The 15745-nt window shown below is 69.4% G+C and overlaps 1 protein-coding gene across 2 annotated transcripts; it reads left to right on the top strand.

Moving 5' to 3' along the window:
- The first annotated feature begins 13173 nt into the window (after positions 1-13173).
- On the top strand, positions 13174-15718 carry BBS12 (Bardet-Biedl syndrome 12). 2 transcript variants are annotated; one of them, XM_054690620.1, is made up of 2 exons: positions 13174-13184; positions 15020-15718. In XM_054690620.1, the coding sequence occupies exon 2, from the start codon at positions 15023-15025 to the stop codon at positions 15713-15715; it is 693 nt and encodes a 230-aa protein (XP_054546595.1). In that variant the 5' UTR covers positions 13174-13184; positions 15020-15022; the 3' UTR covers positions 15716-15718. The 2 variants fall into 2 exon arrangements, with proteins under 2 accessions (XP_054546595.1, XP_037353036.1); XM_037497139.2 differs by lacking the exon at positions 13174-13184 and adding an exon at positions 14273-14318.
- Positions 15719-15745: the final 27 nt, after the last annotated feature.

Below are 15745 nucleotides of genomic sequence, written 5' to 3'. Positions count from 1 at the left end.
AATGCAGACCCCCCATACAGGGCCCCCCGTGCAGGCCCCGGTGCAGGCGGCGGGGCAGCCGGTCCAGGCGGGGCAAGGCTGCTGACGCAGCATTCGGGCCCAGCTTGGGAGCTGCGCGGCCCCTCAGTTCTGGCGACTAGACCTTCACGCCCCCAACTCTCTCCCGGCAGAGCAGGCCCCCTCCCCCGACGCTGACTTGGCGCCTCTGTGGGACGTTCCAGCCGCCGGGGGCCCGTCCTGCTCTCTCTAGCACATGCAGCTGTTTCCACATCTGCACCGTCAATGTGCTGACGGTGCCGCCCGGGCTGTGATGGGGACGTTTCCCAGCCTCGCCTCGTCCCCCCACATCACAGGGACAGGTGGCCGGGAAATGACTCAGGAGGAGCGGCAGGAGGCTCCAGCAGGGCCTGGGGCTTCACCTGCATTAGCGGGCGGGCGGTCTGCACCCCAGATCTCAGGGTCCCTCCCCTGCCGAGGCTGCCCCCCGGCCCTGCAGGCAGAAGGTGCCCCCCTGGCCGCACCGCCGGGCCGTGGCGGGTCTGACACGACTCCAGGTGTGTGGAAAAGACGAGCGGACCTGCCGCTCCAAGCACGCGGCCTGCGGAGTCTGCGGCTCCCGGGCTGGGCTAGGGCGGCGGCCTCTCCCGTCTCCCTCCCTTTCCACGGCTGCTCAAACCTCAGCGCTTTGTTGGAAAAGGGGTCGAGGCGTGCTGGGCGCGTGGGAGGAGGTCGCCGCCCTGTACCCCGACCCGTCCTTGGCTGAGGCTGAGGCTGCGAGTGGACAGGAGGCGCGTCCGCGGGCTCCCTCCATGGCGGGCACGGGGCAGCGGAGCCGGGTCCTCCCTCAGGCTTCCCCCCGCAACCCGTGCGCCCGCAGATGCCCTGAGGGGCCGGCGGGGACCCTCCCCGCAGCCCAAGCCCAGCTCCTGTGCCTGACAGGGGGAGGGGGCCGTTCGTCCCGCGCCCAGCTCCTCCGGAGCGGCCTCACCGGCAAGGGAGGGCGTGGCGGGGCCCACAGTCCTGGCTCCGGCATTTTAGTGCCTTCAGTCAGCAAACGCAGCCAGATGCTGCCGCAGCAGCCACGGGGCCACAGCGGCCTGCAGACTCCCCCCAGGAGGACGCCCTGACATGACACGCCAAGTGCACAGGCAGGGCCCTCCCGCGGGCAGGCAGGCCGGGCCAGGGCAGCGCTCGGCAGGCGGTGGGGCTGGTTGTGGCCAGCAGATGCAGGGAGGAGGCGGCTGAGTATCTGGCCTCCAGGCTAGAGGCCAACTTTGGGGTGAGAAGGAAGCATGGGGGAGGAAGCTGCCAGGGAGAGGAGCCAGGGCCCGAGAGGGGGGACAGCCCAGCCCCTCACCCCAGGGCAGGCGTGGCTGCGGGCACCGGCTGTCCCAAGCCTGATGGCTTAGAGAGGATGAGAGCTGAGCTGGAGGGGGACGGGGCGGTGACAACTGGGCACAGCGGCGGGAGACGGTTGCAGTTTGCTGTAAAGGGAAACGACGAGGGGAAGAAGTGGGGAGAAGGGGGCTTCCAAGACGGTGCTCAAGACGGGCGGAATCGTGGCCTGTTTTGCACTGGGGGTGCCATTGGCACGACGATGGCACGGTGGTGCCAGGGCGAGCCTCGCTGCCACCTGAGTGGGGCGGCAAGGGCTGAGCCGGGAGGGGCAGGCTTGCTGCCGTCCAGAGGCACCTGGAGGCACAGGTGCGACCAGGCGTCAGCGTGGGGCTGCCCTCCTCAGGAGGCGGACACGGGGCGAGGGCTTCTGAGGAGGGGCGGGGTGGCGTGGGGACGGGGGAGGCTCGAGACGCCCGGGCAGGAGTGGGCAGCTGGAGGGCCCAGGCCTGTGCTTCTGCGTGGGGCGGGCTGTGAGGACGGCGGGGAGGGAGGGTGTGGCCGTGAGGGCAGGAAAGGACCCCCTCGGAGGCGAGCGGTCAGAGCCGTGAGCACTGCAGGGAGGTGCTGGGGCTGGACCCTGGGGCGCCGGGAAGGGGCTTGGAATGGAGGCAACAAGGAGCTCAGGGCTGGACGTGGACGGGGGCAGCTCAGGGCTGGACGCCGACGGGAGCCGGGATGTGTGGCCGGCAGCATGTGCCGAGGAGCCGTGTGGACAGGCCCCCCAGCGGCAAGGTCAGGGAGCTGGGGGCAGAGGACCGGGAGGAGGGCCCCTGCGGACAGCTGGGTCACCGCGTGCCAGCGGCCAAGGCGGAGGGAAGGACATGTGACGTTGGTGGTGGGAGCGACCGGACAAGAGGCCACGGGCGCCTGGGCCTGGAGCTGCCTCAGCAGGGCCTGACCCTCAGGAGGGAGGACGTGACTGGATGCGGCTGCGCGTCCCTGCGGCCCCTGAGGGGCAGCTGTGCCTTCCCCTTCTCCCAAGCTCTGCCCGCGCCTCCCGCCGCCGGCTCTCAGGCCTGGGATTCCCTCCGAGCCTGGCGTCCTCAGCCAGTCGGCCTGTCGCTCCATCCCTGCTCGGGGCCTGATGGCCGCCCACTACTGTGGTCTGCGAGGCATCTGCAGCCCCCGGTCTGCCCTCACCCCGTCTGGATCCGCAGCCCCACAAACGCCCACGCATGCGCCTGGCCCCTGCTCCCGCAGGCTGCTCTGCAGCAACCCTGTTCAGGCTCAGAGGCGAGAAGGAGGCTGCCTCAGACCCGGAGCCCACCCCACGCCCTGCCCCACCCCACTGCCCAAGCCTTACCCCCAAGGCCCACCCCAGCCCTACCCCATGGTCCATGCCCCACCCAAAGGCCCATGCCCCACCCCCACGGCCCAGAGCCCACGCCACACCTGGCCCAGGCTGCAGGGGCAGGTGGCCGTGGCCGCAGGCGCGTGGACCGGGCTCCTCTGGTGCACGAGCTTGTTCTCGTGGGTTTTCCCCGCCGTCCACAGGCCCGGCCACACCGCATGTGACCCGGCCGAGCCCCAGGGCATCTCACAGACTGCAAGGCGCCGGAGGGCCACCAGCCGGCCTGGGATGGCAGACGCCGTGCTGGACGTGGCCCTGGACGCCGCCGGGGTCTAGTGCTGGGCGCGGCCCCCCCCCACCCCCGACGCCTGCCCACGCTCCAATGCCTGCGCTCAGGGCCACCATGCCGCTGCCCGCACGGGGTGGTGCGGCCTGTGGGCTGGGCCCTGGGTCCGAGCGGCCGAGTGGCTCCTTCTTGGGGCGGTAAAGCCACCCATGGGTCGCGGGGAAGGGACCCCAGAAACCACTCCCTGGAGTCCACCTCCAGGCCAGCCAGAGGCCGCTACCGCCACCTGCTGGCCGCTGACAGGGTGATCCTGTCCAGGAGGGGCTGGACTCAGAGGATGCTCTTCACCAAGAGGCGGGTGGCCAAGGGGTTGAGATGCATCCTGTGAAGCTGTCCGCAGCCTCCGCAGCACGAGTTCCATCCCCTGCCAGGGAGCTCCCCACACGGCGCAGCAGACCTCTCCTGGCTCCCGCTGCTCCCCTCAGCAGTGGATCTCAGTAAATCTGCCTGTTCTGCTCCCCGCTCTGTCTCTCACCCCTCACATCTCTGGCCTGAACCCCAGCTCTTGTATGCATAAATAAAGAAATCTTAAAAAAAAAAAAAAGGGCCTCCCCTGGTGGCGCAAGTGGTTGAGCACTTTGCAGTCAAGCTGCCCGCAGTCTCTGCAGCGCAGGTTCCATCCCCGGCTGCTGGCAAGGGTCCCACATGGCGCGCAGACCTCTCCTGCCGCCCGCTGCTCCCCTCAGCAGTGTCCTTCGTCAGTCTGCCTGTTCTGCTCCCCGCTCTGGCTCTGGTGGATTCTCTCACCCTCCCACGCATCTGACTGTACCCCAGTTCTTGTACAAATAAATCTTTAAAAAAAAAAAAAAAGGAAGCGACCCTGCACTCCCTGGCCTGAGCCTCACCTGCGGGAGCCGGTGGAGGGGAGGGTGGCAGCGGCGTGGGGAGGGGCCTAGCCCACAGTGCCAGTAGCGGGGGCCGGCCACCAGCCCCCTCCCTCCGGGTGGCCACACAGTCTGGCCTCCTCGCATCGGCTCTTCCCCAGAGCCCAGGTTGCAGGGGCCACAGAGCAGGAGAAGGAGCGGAGCAGACAGGGTCCCTGCAGGCTGGCCAGGACAGCCCAGGGGCCACTCACTCTGCAGATGCAAGTGGCCGTGGCAGCGTCAGCCAGTGTGGCCCTGCTATGGGGGGGGGGGCACGGGAGCACCAGCGGGTCGCGGGCCAGGGGGTGGGGTTTCTGGTCCCCCGTAGTTGGACCTCTCTGTCCATCTAGACAATGGAGGGTGGTGCCCCATCCACCCCCAGAGCTCACGGGTAGCAGCCAACAGGGGGCCACGGTTGGCTGGGACATGGAAGGGAAGCAGCTCAGCCGGGCCTTGGAGGAGTGGAGGGCCTCCTGGAGCATGGACAGCAGGACCAGACACTCGGGTGGGGGCCGTAAGGGCTGGAGCCTGCGGTGGGGACCCCAAGTGTGGCTGGGGGAGGGGACACCGGAGCTGGGCCTGGGGCTCCAGCGAGACCCCCAGTCTGAAGCTCAGCTGGGTGCGTGGAGTCGCTGAGACGGGCCGGTTAGTGACCGCCCAGGTCAGTCATCTCCATTCTGCACCCTCTCAAGGAAAAGGCATTTCATGTGGTCACGGGGGACGAGGATGTGGGAGCATCAGAGGCTGAGCTGATGCTCTTCTCCCTGCTCTGTTTCAGCCTCTGAGAGCTGAGGGTGAAGTTGCAGGTGAGATGACTCACTGCTCAGAAAGCACCGAGGAGCCTCCGCGGGGCCTGCTGGGGCTCGGGGGAGCTGGGTTTTCAGGAAGAGGCTCCGAAAACAGCCTGTTTGTTTAGGAGGAACATCTCTGGGGACAATGCCCCCTCCCTGCGGGTGCTGCCCTGGCCTGAGGCACTGGGGAACCTACAGGTCGGGAAGGGGCTGGCCCTGGGCCCCCCAGAGCCTCATGTCCTGCCCCCCAGTTGCAAAGTCCTTCAGAGGGAGTTTCAGACGGAGGCTGTGGGGCCCTGACTCCTCTCCAGGACGGCGGGCTTCTGCGCGCACCTATTGTCTGGGTTATGTAACTCCAGGCCCAAGCAAGTCACTCAAACGACTTCCTCTTTCTGGGGCGAGGCCTGGGCGCCTTGCCTGCACTGACAGCGGCTTGAAGGCGCAGGATGCTCAGGCCGGGGCTCGCGTCCAAGGCACGCGCCGACCAGGGGCCCAGGACACACCAGGCCCTGCCGGCGCGTTTGGTCTTGAGCCGCGGGCCGTGTCCATTTTGCCCACCGTCCTTCCTTGAACTCCGAAGGCCAGTCTCTCCAAAGCCAGCGCCCCCAAGGCGAGCCGCTTCGGACACAAACCCAGGGTTCAGACAGGACGCGGGGGGCTGGATGGGGCGGGCCCCAGATCCCCAGAGCTGCCCCCAGCCTCCCGCCAGCGCCTGACACGGAACCAGAGGTTCTGGTCCTGTTACAGGGCAGCCCCGATATTGAACGGGTTCCTGGCTGTGGGTCCTCACCGCGCGCTGACAAGGGACTTATGAATACTCCACTGCAGGACACACAGAAGGTTCATAAAAGGTTGATTTACAAGGGAAAAGGAAAGAAGGAAAACGGACAACTCAGGGAGAAAATAGGGAAATAAAGTCTTTCATGCGTCCGACCCGATCCGCCGACCTGGAAACCCAAAAGCACTCTCCGAGCTGGCCGGACGCTGCGAGCTGGCGGGGAGCCAAAATGGGGAACCCCCCCAAAGCCCACGTGTCTGGCTTATACCAACCTGGCTGCTGAACCCCACCCTCAGGTCCCAGCCACCTTCCCTCTGGTGGGGACGGGATTTGTCTCTCCCAGTGTCCTGACGGCTTTGGTCTGGAGTGGGGTGGGGACCCCAAAGCCTGCATGGGGTTAGCTCGGCACATCCTTTCCCCCAACCGTCCCGCCGCCATGGCTGGCTGCGGGCTGAGGCCGGGGACTCGGCGCACCGACCAGACGCGGACCGCCCGTCCCGCCGCTCCAGGGAACCGAGTTCTAAGACGCCCTGGAGCTGGGGCTGTGACGCCTTCCACCGGGCGGCCCCGCCGCCGGGACCGACGCCCTTGCACCCCCCCCCCCCCCCCCCAGGCCATCAGGTTGGGCGACTCTCCCTTGGCCGGGTGTGCGCTGCTCCCCACACAGGACGCCTCTGCCCGCAACTGCCCCCGGCGTGGAACGGCCTGTGCTCGTCACCCGTGGCAGGACTGCTGGGGGCTAGGCCGAGGGCCTGGCCCCTTCCACGCGCTCCGACCAGGCTCTCGGTGGCTTCCTCACCGGCAACGTGGCTGCGCCCTGGTTAGACAAGTGCGTCAGAGGTGGCCCCAGCGCCACGGCCTCCCGCGGCTCCCAGGGACGTGTGCGTGTGACTGACGAGTGTGAGCCGGCGAGTGTGAGCTGACCTGGCAGCCCGGGGCGGGTCCCCTGCCTGTGTCCGGGAAGGGCTGCAGGCTGCTGCGGCCTAGGTCCCCCTGCCGAGGGGTCTTCCCAGCTGGGGCTGGGACGCTCCCGGAGAGGGAGATGAGCACAGGCACCCCCAGGAGAGCGCTGTGGGCCGAGCAGAAGTCGGTCAGCGAGGGGGGCAGTTCCACCAGGGGCCGCCCGGAGCCGCCGACGCCCTGAGCTCCAGGGAGGCTGCCAGGCCTGCTCCATGCACAGTGCGGTGGCCTCCGGCGGAGCCCGGGTGGCCACTCTCCGTGGCAAAGAGGACTCACCGCCCAGTGTCCCCGAGGGGTTCAGGAGTCAGCTCGGTCTCACGACATTGAAATGGTTTCCGCGTTCCTGTTGCCCGATTAACGCAGGTCCCTGCGCTGGGAGCCTGGGCTGGAGCCCAGGAAGGTGTGGAAGGTGGGTCTGGGCGCCCCCGGGTCTGGGCTGGCCTGAGCTGCCCCGGGCAATGCAGAGGGGGCAGGAGCTGCTGAAACAAGCCGTGGTATTGGCCTCGTGGCCGACGCCCCCCAGGCCAGCGGGACTCAGCCAGCTCTGGGGTGGAGTCACAGGGAGAAGTGGCCTCAACTCCACGCGGTCACAGCCCCCCAGGCAGGCGCCACACCTCACAGGCCGGCCCGCAGGCCAGCAGCCGTCCATCGGGAGGCCAGCAGGGCAGCCCAGCCCGCGTCAGGCCTGTCCTACCAGCTGGGCTCCGTGGGGCACCGGCGCAGGCATCGGCTGTGTCGTGCCTGCAGGTCTCCGCCGGGGGGGGTGCCGGGCAGGGCAGCCGTGCCAGTGTCCTCCTGCCGCCCGGTGGCCCAGACCCGGTGCTGTCCCAGTGGGAGGCTGCTGAGAAGGGAGGGGAAGGCCGGCCCTCGGCCGGAGCTGGGTGGGCGCCTCGCTGCTGGAGCCCCCCTGTGTGCTTGCACGCGCGTGTGGCAATGCCTCTCCAGCGTGTTTCCTGTGGCTGGGCAGAGTGATGCAATGGGTCACAAGACAGCCAGGAAGGAAGTCTCAGGTACAGGCCTTGACTCCGGGTTTCGGTTTGATTAACAGATGGAATTCCACGCAGCGGAAAGTTGTGGGGGCGGCCCCCTGGCGAGGGCCCGTCCCCACCGTGTGGAGCCCCTCGCCCCGCTGCCAGGCTCCTCCCAAGCTGCTGTGGGGGGCCACCCGCTCCCCGTATCTCTCTCAAAGGAATTCTCCTCTGAGGACAGCGAGTGTGGGTTTTTCCTGAAGAGAAACCACTGAGATTCACCTCAGAGCGGGCTGATCCTTGTGCGTATGGCCGTGACGGGGCCGTCGGATCCGCTGCCCTCGTAAGCGCAGTATTTTGGAAAGTTCTGCGTGACCTAATTTTGGTTAACTGGAAAGAGATCTCATGCAGGCGGTGTTTGAAGTGGCCGAAAGCTCGCAGGGCACTTTCTTTCCAGCTAACCCTGAAACGTTGAAACAAGAGTTAGTGAAAAACAAGAAGACGTACATCCAACTTTCTTCTTCACTTCCAGAACAGCCATAAACCCCGCAGCTCAGCTGCGAGCCCCTTTCTGCCTCGCTGGTTTTGTGCTCAGAGCACCAGCCGGTGCGCACCGCGCCGTCCGCTCACACACGTCATTCCAGACGCCCAGTGGCCCCGGGGGGTGGGCGTGTGGGCCAGGCTCCGCAGGGGAGTGGGCCCGGGGCCCCGTCCAGGTGCCTGCCCGCCCGGCGGGCTGCGGTGCCGGCTTCAGGGCGGCCACCTGTGCCTCGAGGAGTTTCCGGGGAATGTGCCAAAACAGGGAGCGCACCCACCCTGTGGACTGGACATGGCTCAGAGGAGCTTCACTCAGCAGCATGGGGCGTCCCGCCCGGGGCTCCGTCCCTCCTGTCAGGGGTCGTCCTGATGAGACACAGATGTCGGCCACGGTGCGGGGGTGGGGGGGGCACACCCAGCTGGCCCGCCGAGGACCCTCCTGTCACGGGGGCTCGCCCTCAGCCCAGAGCCTCAGTGGCCCCCGCAGCCCCTGCCAGCCCCCTGGGCGGCCCTTCTGCTGGGGCGGGCTCCGAGGGGCCGCCCGACGCCGCGCCGGGCACCCGCTAGCGTGCCTCGGGAGCCACCTGCGCCGTCACGTCCCCTGAGTGTGACAGGCTCGCGCGTTCAGCCTGACACACCGCGCTCGCCGACGGGGAGGCCGGCCGCGTGGGGTCGCCCCAGACAGCTGTGTGAACGCGGGGGACTCGGGCCTGGACGCTTTGCCAGAGTGATTCAGGAAGCCGCTGCTAAGAAAGCGTGATTCACCGTAGAAAGTTAAGTGGGGACTCAACTTGAAATATGACGTGCAAACCATAAATTAAAAAGTTTAACAAAAAAGAAAAGTCCCTTGTGGTTGCTTTTCTTGCAGCTGAGCCTCACCTTACTAGAAACGGGCGGGCGCCCCGGTCCCGGGCGGCTCCGCGGCGGCGGGCTTTCTAGAAGCCCCGCGATTCATTTCCACACTTCGTTTCTCCTTTTCCTCCCGTCCCCACCTGCGCCTCCCTCCCTCCCCCGCGCCTCCTCCATGTTTCACCTGGGCGCTGCTGACACGCGTTCAGGGAAGTCCAGGTTTGTGGCACGAGTCAGCGTCTGTGGCACGGGGCTCGCGCTGGCTTTCGGGGCCTCGCCTGTGTGCGGGGCGCCCACACGGGGTGGGGGGCCGCGTCGGGGCCCAGGTGGGTGTGACGGCCAGCGGGTGCTGCATGCACTCTGCATGTGTGTGTGGGGCATGTGTGCACTGTGCGTTGTGTGTGCTGTGTGTACATGTGTGCGCACTCTGTACATGTGTGTTCCGTGTGCGTGTGTGCTGTGTGTGTGTACATGTGTGTTGCAGTACTGTATGCGCGTGCCATGTTTCGTGCATGTGTGTGCTGTGTGCGTGCATGCGTGCGCGGCATGTACATGCGTGCTGCATGTCTGAGGGCTGGGACAGCAGCTGGCAGAGGGGCTGCGGCGGAGGAGCAGGCTAGAAGCTGCCAGCTTTTCAGGTCACTGTCCCTAAATTCTTAATCCGGCGGAGGCTGTGCGGGGCCTTCGCGGTGCAGCTGGGGCCCAGCCTTTCTCCATCAGCCGCTGTGCTGGTGCGGGCACTCAGGCTGGTGTGGAGAGGGAGGCTTCTGGCCACTTTTGGGGGGTCTCAGGACCCTGGGGGGGTGACGCTCTGGGAGTTGTGTTGAGGAGAGGGAGCTGAGTGGAGCTGCCTCGGGAGGGGCCCCAGTGCTGCCTTTCCCGGGACGCGGAGGAAGGGCCGGGCCAGGGTGGGACCGGGTCCGAGCCCAGCCCCGGGCCCAGCTTGTGTGCACAGTCAGGCCAGAGGGGCCTGGCCAGGCACCGCCACCCTCCTGGCGCCCTAGGGCATGCGGAGGGCGCTGGGCCAGGTTGGGCCAGGGAACGCTGGAGAGTGCTTAGAGGGAGACATTTCGCAGGACCCAGCCACCCCTGAGGAGGCTCATTTAGCTTTTAAGAATTTAAGGACACCCTAAAAGGGTCTTGCAGCCCCTCGTTGTCTAAAGTAAATGCGCTAGGAAATGGGGGGCGCCTGCCTTTCTGGACTGGAGGGGAGTTTCCTATGTTTGATCTGTGCCCCCAACACCCGGCAGCTGGCATTCCCGGCCCCCTCTTGAGCTCCACGTGGGTCGGCAGTGGCTGGGCTCCTGGGGCCTCCCTGGTTTGGGGGCGCCTGCGTGCGGAACCCCAGGGCCGGGGGAGCTGCAGGGAGCCACCTGTCCCGCTGCGTCCCCACAGCTCTGCTGCGTGAGTGCTCCCAGACATGGCAGGGCCCGGCCCCGGCCCTCCGGCCTCAGCCCTCCGGACTCAGAGGGGTCACGAAACAGTCAAGGCGCTTTTGTTCTGACCCCACCAGGAGCCCCCCTCACTCTCGAGACCTGGGCACGTGCTCGGCCGTCAGAGGGGGGTCCACGCTCCTGCGTGATGCCGGGCGTCTGAGGCAGTCGGGACCCTGAGAGCCACACCCACGGGGCCTGCAGGCACCCCTGGCCTCTCAGGTCTCAGGGTGCCTCTGGACAGGGCCTTCCACCCCGCGGGCAGCGGCTCCTGCTTAAAGGCTGCCTGGCAGGACGATTCTAACAAGACCCCGATCTTTGGTGCTGGATTTATGTTTTGGTCACTGATGTTGGGCTCGGTCCCTGCCTCCGGCCCTTTCTTCCCCACAGTCGTCTGTGGATGCATAAGCCAGCTCCTGTTTGTGTGGACCCCCAACAGTGAGACCCTGGGGTCCACTTGGCCACGTCTGCCCCTTGGCATACTAACTGGAAGCTCAGGGGCACAGTGAGGGTGAGGGACGGGGTTAGAAGTGGGTCCCAAAGAACGGGGCATGGCGCGCAGGGGAGAGGCAGGTGGGAAGTGCCCCGAGGTGCGCGGGTGACGGCGTGGAGAGCCAGTCCTGCTCGGCGGCCTGGGCACCTGACGTCCCTGCGGCCAGCGAGGAGTGTGGGCTGGCGGCCCCTGGGACCTCCAGCGGGTATCTTGCTCCTCTGGTTCCAGGGTCACCGCCGTGTCCGTGGCTGCGCCCCAGGGACCCTGAGTCTCCGGCTGGGCCTCGGGGACCGTTCTGCCGGGTGCTGGGACTCCGACTCCTGAGTCATCTGTACTTGTCACAATCGGCCCAAACCACGAGTGCGCCTCAGGCAACCTGCGCCTGAAATTAAACCCCAGGCGAGTTCGCGAGCACAGCCCCAGCAGCCGCTCCAGCGCGGCGGCCACACAGCCCCGCAGGCACGAGAGCCGGCTCCGGAGCCCAGCGCGCCCGGCAGTGGTCCGTTCTCGGCCCAGTGGACTCAGGAAGGGCGTCTACCTGCCTGCAGGGGATGCTGAGGACTGCCAGGGCCGTCCATGGAGGCTGCACGCCCTGGGGTCTGGCCCCTGCACCCCGGCTGGGGCGGTTCGTGCACCCCATTGCTGACTGACTTTGGGGCGCCTCTTTGGGGCTCCCCTATGCACAAAATCCACTTTTCTCCTGTTGATCTGTCATATGTCAATTTAATTACTAGGCCGGCCAAAGAACCTAGGAGGAAAGGAAGGAAACCGTTCCCTGCGGCCCGAAAGGGTGTTTCCTGACTTCCTCCCCCCGCACGCCCCCCTTAGACGAGTGCTGAAGTCACGGCCCCCCGGGCTCAGCGTGAGTGTCTGTTGAATGAATAACCAAACGGTCTTTCCTTTCTCTACACAGTCTGGCGTCCTAAAAAGCCTCCACCTGTTGTTATTTTCATCTGCCATGTTTCGGGTGTGAGCGCTGAGTAATGATGATGTGTCGCTGATGCTTTTTGAGGATAAACATTCTGCTTTGTAGATTTTATCAGGTAAAACCCCACTGAGTTTAGAAATCAGCATCGAAACTTTTTTATTTAAATTTGTTTATTCTCATGTGGATGGTCTCCGTCTACCTAGAACGATGTTGAGGGTAAAACATAGAAACAATCGCATTTCTTTGTTTCAGTCTTTCTTCCTTTCATCCTCGTCATTTCTGTAGAGCGGGCGAGATGCCGGGGAGGCTCTGGGGGCCGCACCTACACCCCGCCCTGCCCAGGAAGCCGCGCACCTGGCCGGTGAGTCAGGGCGGCCGGGCACTTCCTGCCCCGCCGGTGCCGGCCCAGGGGCGCAGCGCGGGGTCCAGGCCCGGGTGCGGGCCGGGCTCGGGCTGTAACCCGTGGACAGCCCGGGCGGGCTCCGCAGGGCGCTTCCCAGGCAGAAGGTGTGGCCCAGTGGCCGCAGTGGCCAAGCTGGGCCCCGCCCGAGGCTGAAAGGACGCGCGTCTCGACCCGCGAGGGCCGCGCGCCCCTCGAGTAGAGGCCACCAGGGCGGCCGGCCCCCCCAGGTCCCCCCTCCGGGGACAGTCCCGGTGAGACGGGGCTCCGCAGACCTGCTCCCTCCCCAGGGGGGGCCGCAGGCGCCCCAGCCCCGCCGGGTGGGGGGCTCCCAGGGGAAGGGGGCGCTTGCCAGCGCTCAGAGAAGCCGGGCTCCCAGGCAGGGGGAGCAGCAGGGGGGCGCCTGCGGGGCGGGGGTCAAACGCCGGGCGTCTTCAAGGGAAATTAACGAGGGCCCTGCGGGGGGGGGGGGGGGGGAGAGGGGGGAAACCGGCTCTGCGCCGTCCAGCCCCGAGAGGGACAGCGCGGCTCTCCCCGCTCCCCGCAGGCGCCGCGCGGGGAGGACGCACGGCCCGCTCAGGTCCGTGGGGTCCGCGGCCGGGGCGCCGCGCCCGGTGAGCTGGGGGGCCAGGCCGGCACCGCCCCCCGCCCCGTCCAGTCTCGCGGACAGAGCCGGGCGGCCGCGCCCGCCGGCCCCGCGCCCCGCCGTCCTCCCCCCGCGCCTCCTGCCTCCGCCCCCCCCCCCCCCCCCCCACCCCCCCCCCCCCCCGCCAGCCTCTCCCCCGCCGGCCTCTCCCCCCCGCGCCGGCTCTCCCCCCGCCGCCGGCCTCCCCCCGCCGGCCTCTCCCCCCCCCCGCCTCTCCCCCCCCCCCCGCGCCTCCCCCCCCCCCCCCCGCCTCTCCCCCCCCCGCCGGCCTCTCCCCCCCCCCCCCCGGCCTCTCCCCCCCCCCCCGCCGGCCTCTCCCCGCGCCGGCTCTCCCCCCCCCCCCCCGCCGGCCTCTCCCCCCGCCGGTCTTGCTCCCGGGCCGCGGCCGACAGACGCTTCTCCCGAGGCCCGGCGCGCGCCCCCCGGGGCCCCCCCCCAGACCCCCCCAGGCCGGGGGCGGGCGCGCGCCAGGCCCCTCCCGACACGGGCAGCGTCGGGCTGAGGTGAGAGACGCGCGCGGGGTGACGCCCCAGGCCCCCGGGCCGCGTCCGGACCCCCCAGTCCGCACCTCGGCGGCCGCGCGCGCCCCTGGTGGGAGCCGCCCAGGGCCCGGCCTCGCCGCCCCGACCCTCGGGCTCGGGGGCCCCCAGGAGGGGCCGCCGCGCTGGACCGTGGCCGTCCCGCGCCCCGGGGGCTGCTCTGAGCGGGCCTCGGCGACGCCCCGACTGTCCCGACTGTCCCGACGCCCCCGGTCCGCGGCCGGCCGCAGGCGGCGCGTCCAGTCCTTCCCCGCGCGGCGCGTTCAGTCCGTGCCCCCCCGCGGGCGTGTCGGGCCGTCCCCCCCAAACGGGCGTGTCGGGCCGCCCCCCACTCCGGCCGGGGCGCTGCGCCCCACCAAGAACCTGGCCGCGGCCGGACGCCGTTTCCCTCTGACCTTCTAGAAGGTTCGGCCCGGCCCCGCCCGCGCGCGCCCTCCTGACTTGCGGGCCGGGCCAGCCTCGGGGTCCCCGCAGCTCGGGCCTCCCGCCCCGCCGCCCCGGCTGCCCGCCAGCGCCGTCTCGCGGGGGGGGCTCGTCCCGGGCGCCGGGCCCCGAAGAGCCTCTCCCCGCGCCGCCCCGTCCGAGGCCCAGGGCCCACCCCGGGCCCGCGCCCCCCGCCCCACCCCCCGCCCCCCCGACCCCCCGCGCCCCCCGACCCCCGCCCCCTGATCCCCGCGCCCCTGACCCTCGCCCCTCGACACGCGCCCCCGCCCCCCGAGCCCCCGCGCCCCGAACCCGCCCCCCGACCCCCCCGACCCGCGCGCCCCGGACCCTCGCCCCTCGACACTCGCCCCCGACCCGCGCTCCCGGACACGCGCGCCCGGACCCCCGCGCCCCCCGACCCCCGCGCCCTGACTGACCCTCGCCCCCCGACCACGCGCCCCCCGACACGCGCCCCCCGGGGCCCGCCGCAGCGTCGCGGCTCGCAGGCCGTTGCTAGGGCCGCCCCAGCTCGCCCCGCGGCCGGCTAGGGCCGCTCTCGGCCTCCGCCGATGGCGTCACGCCCGCCTTTCCCGCCCTCCGTGAGGCGGAACTTCCGGCCGTTTCCAGCGCCCGGCGCGCGCACCGAGCGGGGGCGGCGCGGGAGGCGGAGGCCAGGTTGGTGGTGCCGGGGGCGCGGGGGCGCGGTGCTCGCGACCGCGATGTGGGGAGACGCGCGGGGACGGCCGCCCTCGGATCCCCTGCTCGGTCGCGCGGAGCCCGGCACGGGGGCGGGGGGCCCGGGCCGGGGGGCCGGGGCGCGGCCCAAAGCGGCGGGGCGGGCCCGAGGGGGCGGGACGAGAGGGCGGGGCCAGAGGACTGGGGGCGGGGCCGGGGGGGGGGCGCGGCCCAAAGCCGGGCTGGGGGCGGGACGGAAGGGGCGGGGCCAGAGGACTGGGGGAGGGGGCGCGGCCCAAAGCCGGGCTGGGGCGGGGCCTGAGGGGGCGGGCCGGGGGCGGAGCCAGAGGACTGGGGGTGGGGCCGGGGCCTGGCGGGGCGGGGCCTGAGGCGGGCGGGGCGGGGCGGGCCCAGTACTCCCGCCTCCTCGCTGAGCCGGCCCCGCCTCTGGTCCAGCCTCAGCCCGGAGCGCTCCAGTCCAGGGCTCCCAGCCCCGAGCCGAGCTGCCCGCCCTCCTGCTGGCCACTCTGCGGGCCTGGGCCTGGCTTGGGCCTGCTTCCTGGAAGCACCTGGTCGCCGGCCCTGGTCGCGGGGCTCGGGGGTCGGTGTCTCCAGCATCCTCCCGTGCCGGCCGGGCTGCCTGAGCCAGGCGGGGTCCACCGTGGCTCGCAGCTCGGACAACCCATCTCGTATCCCCGCAGGTGATGATCCGAGGTGAGGGCCAGGGGGTGGCCAACAGGACGCAGCACGTGGGACTTCAGCAGCTTTCGTCCTTTGCAGAGGCAGGAAGAACTTTCCTGGGCCCGGTGAAGTCTCCCAAATTCATCACAGATGGGGAGGGGCAGGAGAGCGTGCTGGTCACCTCCGCGGCCAGGCTCCTGGAAGGACTGGACCTGAGCGGCGCAGCCGGGCAGCTTCTCCGGGAAGCCATCCTGGCACACAGAGACATCTACGGGACTGGGGTCAGCACCCTGCTGTTCCTCGTGGGCGCCTGGAGCGCCGCGGCTGAGGAGTGTCTGAACCTGGGCGTGCCCGCCCCTGTCATCGCCACGGTGATGGAGGAGGGCTTGAATGTCTGCATGGACGCAGCCATCTCCCTCCAGGCCCCTCTCCACCAGGTCTCCGCCCACCTGGACAGCACATGGATGCTCTCTGCTCCGGAGACTTGCGGTGTCAGCCTGTGCCCATGTCCCCCCATGGCGCCCAGCCCGGCCAGCTGCAGGGAGAGCCTGCTGTGGGCCACCTCGCCGCGCGGTCACCGGCCCTCCCCCGTCTCCCTGGCACTCATGTCCAGTCTCCTACACTCCACAGAAGGCAGACTGAGACCAAGAGAAGTGTGTCTGGAACCCCGAGAGACAGTCTGCCCGTGGGGGCTCGCTCCAGAGAGCCAGCCCTGACCCGCAGCCGGCACTTCTGGGGGGCAGGTG

The sequence above is a fragment of the Talpa occidentalis genome, unplaced genomic scaffold (assembly GCF_014898055.3).
Source record: "Talpa occidentalis isolate TD23 unplaced genomic scaffold, MPIMG_talOcc4v2.1 talOcc4.8, whole genome shotgun sequence".
NCBI classification, from domain to species: domain Eukaryota; kingdom Metazoa; phylum Chordata; class Mammalia; order Eulipotyphla; family Talpidae; genus Talpa; species Talpa occidentalis.
This window is presented reverse-complemented; position numbering and strand designations above follow the sequence as displayed.